This window comes from Kogia breviceps, chromosome 16 (genome assembly GCF_026419965.1).
Source record: "Kogia breviceps isolate mKogBre1 chromosome 16, mKogBre1 haplotype 1, whole genome shotgun sequence".
Lineage (NCBI taxonomy): Eukaryota > Metazoa > Chordata > Mammalia > Artiodactyla > Physeteridae > Kogia > Kogia breviceps.
Window position 1 is genome coordinate 6,551,207 of NC_081325.1, and position 9,416 is coordinate 6,560,622.

The 9,416-nt window shown below is 59.7% G+C and overlaps 1 protein-coding gene across 1 annotated transcript; it reads left to right on the forward strand.

The window, feature by feature from the left end:
• The first annotated feature begins 6,967 nt into the window (after positions 1-6,967).
• Positions 6,968-8,225, forward strand: GSX1 (GS homeobox 1). Its single transcript, XM_059042112.1, has 2 exons — positions 6,968-7,379; positions 7,840-8,225. The coding sequence occupies exons 1-2, from the start codon at positions 6,968-6,970 to the stop codon at positions 8,223-8,225; spliced, it is 798 nt and encodes a 265-aa protein (XP_058898095.1).
• Positions 8,226-9,416: the final 1,191 nt, after the last annotated feature.

A 9,416-nucleotide genomic window follows, 5' to 3' on the forward strand; every position in this document is an offset into this window, starting at 1 on the left:
CTCCAACCCCTTCCTCTCTTCCAAACTGTAATGAGCACGTGGCCAGCATCAGTCTCCGGCTCACTGTGCCTCTGAGACATCGCTAGCCGAGAGGACTCTGCTGAACAGGACGGGAGCTGGGCTGTGTTGCCTGGGGGTGGGGGTGGGGATGATGGTCACAGGGTCCCCAGAACTTTTTGAATCAGTCTCCTCTGCTCTGTACGACACACCACACAGAACGTCAGCCGTAAACAAGGCCTCTGCGCTTTCCCCGGCAGTGGCTTATCTGTGCTTTCTTGGGTGTTTTTGAGCCAAAGGCTTTCAGAGAATGGGAGGTTGGAGGAGCGGGTGTCTTCTGGGTTTGCTCTGGTAAAAAGGGGGAAAGAGGAGGGTGCGGGGAGGGCACTGGGTATCAGGAGGGCTCCACCGTCGGGGGGGGTATTGCTTTATGCTGCCGCCTGGCTGACCACAGAGCTGCGGGCTCCTGCTGGCGGAGAAAGGAAGACACACAGGAAAGAAACATCTACACCGGAAGGTGTCAAAGCCAAGTTTCCTGCTGGGCATGCGACTCTAGGCCACAGACAATCGAGTCCAGCCTCGTGACTCGGGAGTCAGTGTCGCCCCCAGAGGGCGATGGGGGCTGACGGTAAAGGCCACGCTTAAAGGTGAGGGGTCCGTTCATCCACGGAAAACGACTTGAGGGGAGACTGGGTCTGCCTGTTTCAAACCCTCCATGTTTTCTTCTTCTTAAAATGTGCAAACACTTTCGACTGAAATCCTTAGCAAGATGTTCCGTGCTCACCTTTCAGGTCCCCGAGTAGAATACCCTCCCTCCCGCAGAAATCATCTTTGCTCCCACTGACGTCAAGGGGGAAGAGAAAAGGAAAAGGTTTAGGGTGAATTACTTGGGCCGGACAATCCATGCCAAGAGAGGGCTTCACGAAGCATGCCTGCGGCCTGTCGCTCGGGAAGGAAAACACAGCTCACGTTTACTGACTGTCCTCGACAGCGTGCTCAGGGCTTTACGAGGCACGAGGGCTACACGGTGGTCCTGGGGCGAGATGTGGAAGAAGACGGCCCATCTAGCCCAGGCTGAGCGTGTGGATAAGGAAAAAAGTCTCTGGAGGGGAAGCACAGGGCGGGTGTCAGGGTAGGAGCCAGCTAACGGACTGGCCTGTGGGTACTTGTAAGGCAGCCCAGGAAGGCCTTCCAGAAAATCACATGGGAGAAGGAGGCCAGAGGCCCCACAAGGTTCAGATAGAAGCTCTGATTATTGGTATGAATTGCCCTCACCTGCACCCACTGACCAGAAAGCCTGGTAGCATTCAGGATACACGTACATCGTCTTTAATCCTTGCAAGGAAGGTGAGGTATCATTTTCATTCTGCTATAAGAAAGCTAAAGCCCTGAGAGCTTCTGAAATCTTGTGATGCTCGTCAAGATGCAGCTGTGGTACACTGAATAGGTGCAAAGAAAGGAGAGCTCCTTCATTGCCATTAGCACCCACATTAAACATTTATTCAATATATCTGACGTACCAAGTGCTGTGACAAAGGGTGGTGACACCAGTATTAAGTCTACCCCTGCCCTGATGGCCTTGTAAGGTCATTGGGGAAAAAGCAAGAGGACGTCCAGCTGCTATGACATGATTCTCACTGATTTTGGCTTGATTCTTATCACCTGGCTGGGTCAGGGGTTAGGGACCATATTAGCTATGATTAAATATAGCCACGTGTAGTAGAAAATTCAAACAATAGTTAAAAAGATAAACTATTTATTTCATTTTATTTATAAACATTTATCTTCCACTCACAAGAAATGAGTAGAGCAGCTCCTTGCTCTTCAGGGACCCTGGTTCTTGCCATCTTTCTGCTCTGTTATTCCCAGCATGAAGCTTCTATCTTAAGGATTATTTCCGGGTCTAAGACGGATGCTGAAAGTTCTTCTCTGACTTTCAAGGAGCCGTCCTTTCACTGGTCTCTTTAAATATGGCTGTTCCCAGGAATACATCTACAATCTCGTTTTTTCTCTATACTCCCCCACCCCCAAGCTCTTCCGTCCTAAGACTAAAGCTACCATTTTTGTATACATAAGTCCTCAATCTCTCTTTCCATCTCTAATCTCTCTACCCAGCTTGAGACTCACATCTTCACCGAGGGACATCAGCAGAAGCCGCTGAGGTTAAGGATGAAATTGCAACACGTCCAAATATGACATCATGTTGCAGCTTCATGAGCAAAAGTGGGCCCTGCTCTGTAGATCCCTGTCTCTGCCTGTGGCATCACCACCCTCCCATCCCCTTGGACCAAGTGGCCACGGGTGTGTGTGACTTCCTCTCTCATGCCCTTCCCCTCCAGCACACACACACACACACACACACACACACACACACACACACACACACACACCACCTTACTTGATCTTACCCATTCCCCCTTCAAATTCTTTCCTAACCCCACCCCAGCTCAGGTTCTCATTATCCATCACTTGAACTGCTTTGTTTCCCTCCCTCTGTTCATTCAATAGTCCAGTAAACATTCATTTGCAAGGCGACTCTGTCGGACCCCCCACTCTGGCTTTTCTCCGTCCCCATCAACAGGACCTCCTACTCCTGCCAGTTATATATGTCTCAAGTTCAGATCTGACTCTGTTACTACCCCCGCTTCAAGTTTTCTGGGTAGGATCAAGTACAGAGCTGTTAGCGTGGCCCTTCACGGCTTGGCCTCCGCTTCCATATCACACCTGGGTCCAGGCGCCTCCCCTCACCCCCGTAGTGGGCGCCCCCCACGCCCGCCTTCCCGACGCCTTCATCACTCCTTGGTAGGTCAGGTGCTCTCCGGCCCCTCTGCGCCACTGAACAGGATGCTTCCTCCTGGCCGAGTGGTCTGAGTCACCGCCGGCCCAGTCAAGGGAGCAGCCCCCCCCTCCCCCATGAGGACTCCCACTCCATCGCCTTCAGCCAGAAAGCGCGCAGAAAGGGGCACTGACAATTCCAGAGCACACCCCACACCTCTCTCTAACCAATCTTTTCTCCTATACACCGTGGAAAACGCAGATGACACCCCCAGCCTTGAGCTACCTATGGGTTCATGCAGCTTCTCCAGAGCACGACACTAGACTGATTGCCTTGAACGGGACCATCTTGCCTCGATGAAGCCACGTGGCCTCCAGGTCTGCCATTGACCCAACAAATTCATTGAGCTCCTGTCTGTTTGAGCCCGGGGGAGGGTGTGGTGGCTGGGAGAGGGTCAGACAGTCCCCGCAGGTCAGTTACCCCTGCCATGCTCCTAAGTCTCTAGGTGTACTAAGCAGGCAGACCAGGAACTCCTCTTCCCCCCACCCCCGACCCCCAGCTCCTGAGTCAGGCCACTTTCATCCATTTTTGTATCCAGCAGATATAGGCTGCGTACGTACTATGTGCCAGTAACTGTCCTGAGTTGGGAACCAGTAATGCACAAGGTAGACACACCTACTAGTCCTCAGTGGGGCGTACATTTCAGCGGGGAGGGGGGTTCAGGGAGCAGAAAAACCGAGGAATAAAGGACACAGGGTTAGAAGGCATTTAGAAAGCAAGGAGCCCCGTGGCGAGGATTGGGGAAAGAGGGGTGATATTTTTAAGTGGGGTCGTTGGCCTTCCTGAGAAGGAAGATGACGTTTGAAGAAATATGCGAATGAGCTAACGGAACAAGGGCCCTCCCCAGCCCACCCCCGAGGTGTGCACTTTTTGCTGCAAATATATGAGAGCTGCATTTCCAGGAGAAAAATGGCGTGCTCTCCACACCAACAGGAAAGGAGGTAGGCCGAAAGAAGAAAAGACCGGGACAACGGAAACTTATGCCACGTTGAACTGTCCCTGGTGGACACTTGAAAAACCAGCTCGGGGGCAGAGCAGGGCCCACCCGGCCGAGGGGCGCCCCCCGGGCGCCTGTGCCGGGCGGTCGGGCTCCTCCCGCCGCCTCCCCCCAGCCCTGCACCGCCCTGGGGGCGTTTGCTGGCGCGAGGCAAAAGCTCTACCCCCGCGGAAGCCAGCCCTGGGAGGCTCCGCGAACCGGAAAGCCGCGCGGCCGCCCGCGCGCACCCGGGCAGCGGGGCACCCCCGACCCCCAGCCCGGCTCCGAGGGCGGCGGCCAGAAGCCGGGCGGCGGCAGAGGCCTCGGGGCCCAAGGGCGCTGGGCACCGTCTCCGGGCCGCACCCAGCCCCTCGGTTCCTGCCCGGCCCGCAGAGCTGGCCTTCTGGGGGCCGGGGGCGGGCGCAGAACTCTTTTCCGGAAATTATCCAACTCCTGGGGCGCAGCCGGCGGCCCAGCACCGCCGAGCAGGGAGCCCCCTTTCCGGCCACAAGCCGCCGGACTTAGAGGTTGAGGATGAAGTGTGCGCTCTTTCCAGGCTTCCCCGAAACCCCCTCAGGGATGCTGCTTTGCTTGGACCCGGGTCTCTCCCGCGCCGAGTTGCACACAAACCGTTTAAACGTTTCAGCACAAAACCCAATCCATTGTGGGCCGCACATTAAAAAGTGTTATTCGCTTTGAAGTTTTTGTCTAATGGCTCTAAACTGAAAGAAAATGTTTTCCTATTACTTAATTCAATCATAGCGAAGAGACTTGGTAAAAAGCCCACGGATTTTGCCCCAAAGTGTGACAGAGTTCTCTTTGTGTTTGCTTATCCTCTGCTGTCACACACTTTAATTCGCCTCTCTTTATCTGGCATTCAAAACTTTCTTCAATGACATTCAATAAGGTCCAGAGGCTGGAGGGAAAAAAAAAAAACTGGTTATTCCCCCCCCCCAGATATTCTTTCCCAGTAGCTTTGGCCTTGCTCGAATTCAGGGGCTCTTAACCCCTTCTTCCCCAGCTGCGGGCTTCGGCTCCCTGGAGAGCTCTGCGCTGACCCTTTGCGGACGCCGGCCCCCGGGGCACAGCGGCCGCCTCTGTCGCCCTGCGGGTCCTGCCTGCACCCTGAGCCTCTCCCACCTGCCTCTGCCCATCAGGGAGCCCCTCTCCCGGCCTTGGTCCCGCTCTGGGCCCAGTCTCCGGGGTCCAGGCCAGCCCACCTTTCCCAGAGAGCAATTAGAACCGGCATTCGGCTACACCGATACACCCTGGCTTGTCTGCAAACACCCACTTAGAACGGGGAGCCCTGAGGAGGAGACCTTGGCGTTGAGGGCAGCAGTGGACCCCCACCAGCCCCCCAGGGCAAAACAATCAAGGAAGCACTGAGCCCTTACTCCTCCTGCTAGATGACAGGCCCTCCATCCAGGTTATCTTCCCCTTTGCCCCTCTCTCTTTTATGGGATCCGTTATTTCCTCTCACATAAATTCTCTTTGCTTTTGAATCAGCTATCATTTGTTGCTGTTGTTATCGCAGAGGTGTCATCAGTGATGAAAAGCCGCGCAAACGCTTCGATTTGGGCCCATCTTATCCCTGTGCGCTGACTCCCCCGGCCGGAAAGCTTCCCCCTCCGTCTCTCACAATTCCTTTCACGGCTCAGAGCAGGTGACTGCAGTGACTTGGTTCCAATAAAATCGAAAGTAAACGTCTTCCTTGAAAAGTCTCGGGCTGTACGTTCTACATGTTTATGCTAATTTCCCATTGTATGGAAAAAGCTCCTGCACGAAGCAGCTTTGAGCCCAGAGGACGATTTTAAAAGCTGAAGCTGTGTACACAAGGCCAGGCGTTTGAAGTTGTTTAACCATTGTGTGTCCAGAAAGAAGAGAGTGACACGACGGGAGCAGGTCTTGGGGAGAGGGGAGCTCCGCCCGGGTGGGCGAAGGCAGCAGAAGCCGAGAATACGACTGTCCCTCTCACCGCTCCTCCAGGATGAACTTGGGGAGGGCGGTGGCAGCCGAGCGCAGCGCACCCGCGCCTCTGCTGGGGTGTGAGCCGGCGGGGAGAGCGCCCACACGCTCCACGTCTGGTGGGGTGTGAGATCTACGTCTTCGCCGGCCAGGCTTTCCTCCCATTCCCTGTCCCTCGGTCCGCGATTCTCAGCGGGTGACTTCCTTTTGACAAATCCACGGCCACGTCGTTGACGAGCGTCTCCCGAACAAAGACCGGGCGTTATGGGCGGCCTCAAAGTTAAGACCATTTGAGAGACTCAGAGCAAACAGGGACAGCGATGGGGCTGGTGCTGGATAAGAAATGCCGAGCACTTCTCCTCTCTGCCCAGCGGCGCCACTCCTGCAGGAGCCCTGGCCCTTCTTCTGCTTCCGACACAGGAAGATGGAGAGCGATTCCACAGGTGGAAATCGGAGGCCGGCTGCGGGGACGCTCGCGGGGTGCACAGCGCTGAGCCGAGGAGACTGAGCGAAGGCAGCCTGATCTGGGGGGCGGGGGCGAGGGAGAAATGAGAGAAGGAGGGGGACGGGGACCGAGTGCGCAGAGAAGACGGGGGGGGTGTGTGTGCGCCCATGGGGATCTGTGGAAGCGAGGCATGGGGGGTGCAAAATCAATAAGATAAACGGGTCGATCGCCGATGCAAAGCCAAAGGCGAGTAAGGAATAAAGAGAAAGAAAAGAATATTAAATCGCGGGAGAATGAGAAAATAAACCCGCAAAGGGGAGAGGAGGGGGCGAGGGCGCCTGTTACGGCTTGGGTGGGGTTGACAAGAATGGAGTACATTATGCAGTTCATTTAGTTAACAAGTGAAATAATGAGGAAGCGTGCGGAGTGAATGCCAAGAGAAAAGGCACAAAAACCCTATTGAGAGGCCCCGGCCGCTCCTGGCGTAGCCCATCACATGGCAATAGTCCTATTTAAGCGGCGCCGCCGGCGCCTTTCAGCACCACTAGCGCTGGCCAGCACCCCGCGCTCTCTGGGCGGCGCCCGCGGCTGCAGCGGAGGCGCCTCCAGCCCCGGCTTCAGCGGCGCCTCCCGCCTCCCCGGAAGAGGCAGCTGCGCGCGGCCGCGGCCCGGGGAAGTGCGTGGCGAGCCCCGAGGTCCGCGGGGCGCCGGGAGCGGGCTGGCGGCGGGGCGGCCGCGCACGGGGGCCATGCCGCGCTCCTTCCTCGTGGACTCGCTGGTGCTGCGCGAGGCCGGCGAGAGGAAGGCGCCGGAGGGCAGCCCGCCGCCGCTCTTTCCCTACGCGGTGCCGCCGCCGCACGCCCTGCACGGCCTCTCGCCCGGCGCCTGCCACGCGCGCAAGGCCGGGCTGCTGTGCGTGTGCCCGCTCTGCGTCACCGCCTCGCAGCTGCACGGGCCCCCCGGGCCGCCCGCGCTGCCTCTGCTCAAGGCGTCCTTCCCGCCCTTCGGCTCGCAGTACTGCCACGCGCCCCTGGGCCGCCAGCACTCGGCCGTGTCGCCCGGGGTCGCTCACGGCCCCGCGGCCGCCGCGGCCGCCGCCGCGCTCTACCAGACCTCCTATCCGCTGCCCGACCCCAGGCAGTTCCACTGCATCTCCCTGGGTAAGGCGGGGAGTGGGGAGGTGGGGCGGGGGGTGGGGACGGGGCCCCGGGGGACCGGGCAGACGAAAGCTGACTAGGCGGGCACGGGGGAAGAGGACCCTGGGCGTTGTGCGGGCGGTGAGGGCCGTTTCGGGCCCCCGAGTGGACGCTCTGGGTGGCGTGCGGCTGGAGGGACGGGACAGGACACGGGCGGGGAGGGTGAGGCCGGAGGTCCAGGCCCCGGCGGGGGGGCTCCCAGGACGAAACGAGGGCTGGGGCTCGGGGCGCTCCAGAAGCGAGCGCGGGGGCCGCGTGACTCCGGGAGTGCCAGGGTCCCGAGGCTCGGCGGGGAGGCGCCCGCGAGTACCCCGCTGGGCACCGTGTTCGGGGCAGAGAGGTGGGCGAGAGGCCGCCCGCCGGAGGATCGGGCCCGCGGCGAGGGGTCTGATCGCTTCCGTGTCTGCACCCCTGCCCACTCCAGACAGCAGCCCGAACCAGCTGCCCAGCAGCAAGAGGATGCGCACCGCCTTCACCAGCACGCAGCTGCTGGAGCTGGAGCGCGAGTTCGCCGCAAACATGTACCTGTCCCGCCTGCGCCGCATCGAGATCGCGACCTACCTGAATCTGTCCGAGAAGCAGGTGAAGATCTGGTTCCAGAACCGCCGCGTGAAGCACAAGAAGGAGGGCAAAGGCAGCAGCCACCGCGGCGGCGGCGGCGGCGGGGGTGCGGCTGCCGGCGGGGGCGCGCCGCAGGGCTGCAAGTGCGCGTCGCTCTCCTCAGCCAAGTGTTCCGAGGATGACGACGAATTGCCCATGTCTCCATCCTCGTCGGGGAAGGACGACCGGGATCTCACGGTCACTCCCTAGGCGCACGCCTCCCCGGGTCGCCCACCCCAGACCCTCCCCGCGGCTCGAAGACCGGGTCCTGGGACCCAGCACTGTTTCCCAGGCACCCGCTGCCAAATGGCGGCCACGCAGGGATTTGGCACGGCTTTGCGGAGGTCCCCGGCCCTGGCAAGCGCCGAGAGCTTGGCACGCCTGACCCGGCTGTCCCCACCCCGGGGCCCGCGACGTCCAAAGCGGACTCCGAGCTGTGCACACGCCGCACGCGCGCGAGTCCTCAGCCACGCAGCACAGCGGCCCGGCCCAGCGCCCTGCTGGCCGCCGGCGCCTCCCCGCCCGCCCTCTCCTCCCCGCCCGCCCTCGTTGGACTGGCTCAGGCTTCCCCGCTTCCTCGCCTCCCCTCCACCCTGCGTCAAGCTCGGCCTGTGACCCCTCGGGTGCCCATCCGCTCCCCCCTCCCCTTTTTACGTCTTTCCCTCCCCACCTCTTTCCTGCGGTGATTTATCCACGCTCCCCCCCTCCCCGCCCCCCAGACACATCTATGAACTTCTGGGTTTTGTTTTTCTTTTCCTTCCTCTTCCGCTCCTCGAAGTTCAGTCGTCCCTCCGTCAGACCTTGCTGTGCCCGTGGCTCCTCTCCCACGAGCGAAATTGCCTCCCGTGGTATTCGTGTTGGGGAAACCGATTCACTCTGTTTCGGCGGCGCTCTGCATCCCCCCCGAGGCCGGCTCTCTGCCTCTGACGACCCCTCTCCTCCCAGACCCCGGCCCTGCCCCAGCCTAGCTTGTAACTGTTAAGGTCTCTGTAATACCAGAAGATATTTATTTATTTATTTATGTACAAAAGTTTAAATAAACTTTTTTTTTTTCTTAGAAATCCACGTGGCTCGGGATCCCCCGCCAGGTTGGGGCTTCCTGCTGGGCCCGGGCGGGGCAGGGTGGCGGAGTCAGCTCCGCTCCTCACCTTGCAGCTCGTCAACCCCTCTCTGCACCCTCAGCCCCCGAGACTCCGCCTTCGGCGCCCACCGACCGGGTCGGGTGCGCTCCCCGGCCTCCTGTCCGACTCGGTCAAGTGCACCCCTGCAGGAGAGAGCAGAGCCCCGTCCGAAGGGAAGGGCGGGCGCTCCCCGCGCTGTGCCCGTAGACCTGCCCCCTGCGGCGCCCCCCGTCCCACCTGGGATCCGGCCCCACCTCCAGCCCCCTGGGCTCGGCTGTCC

Coding starts and splice junctions, on each gene's coding strand:
- GSX1 (XM_059042112.1), top strand. CDS start 6,968: ATGCCGCGCTCCTTCCTCGTGGACTCGCTGGTGCTGCGCGAGGCCGGC. Junction 7,380..7,839: donor GTTCCACTGCATCTCCCTGG/GTAAGGCGGGGA, acceptor TGCCCACTCCAG/ACAGCAGCCCGAACCAGCTG.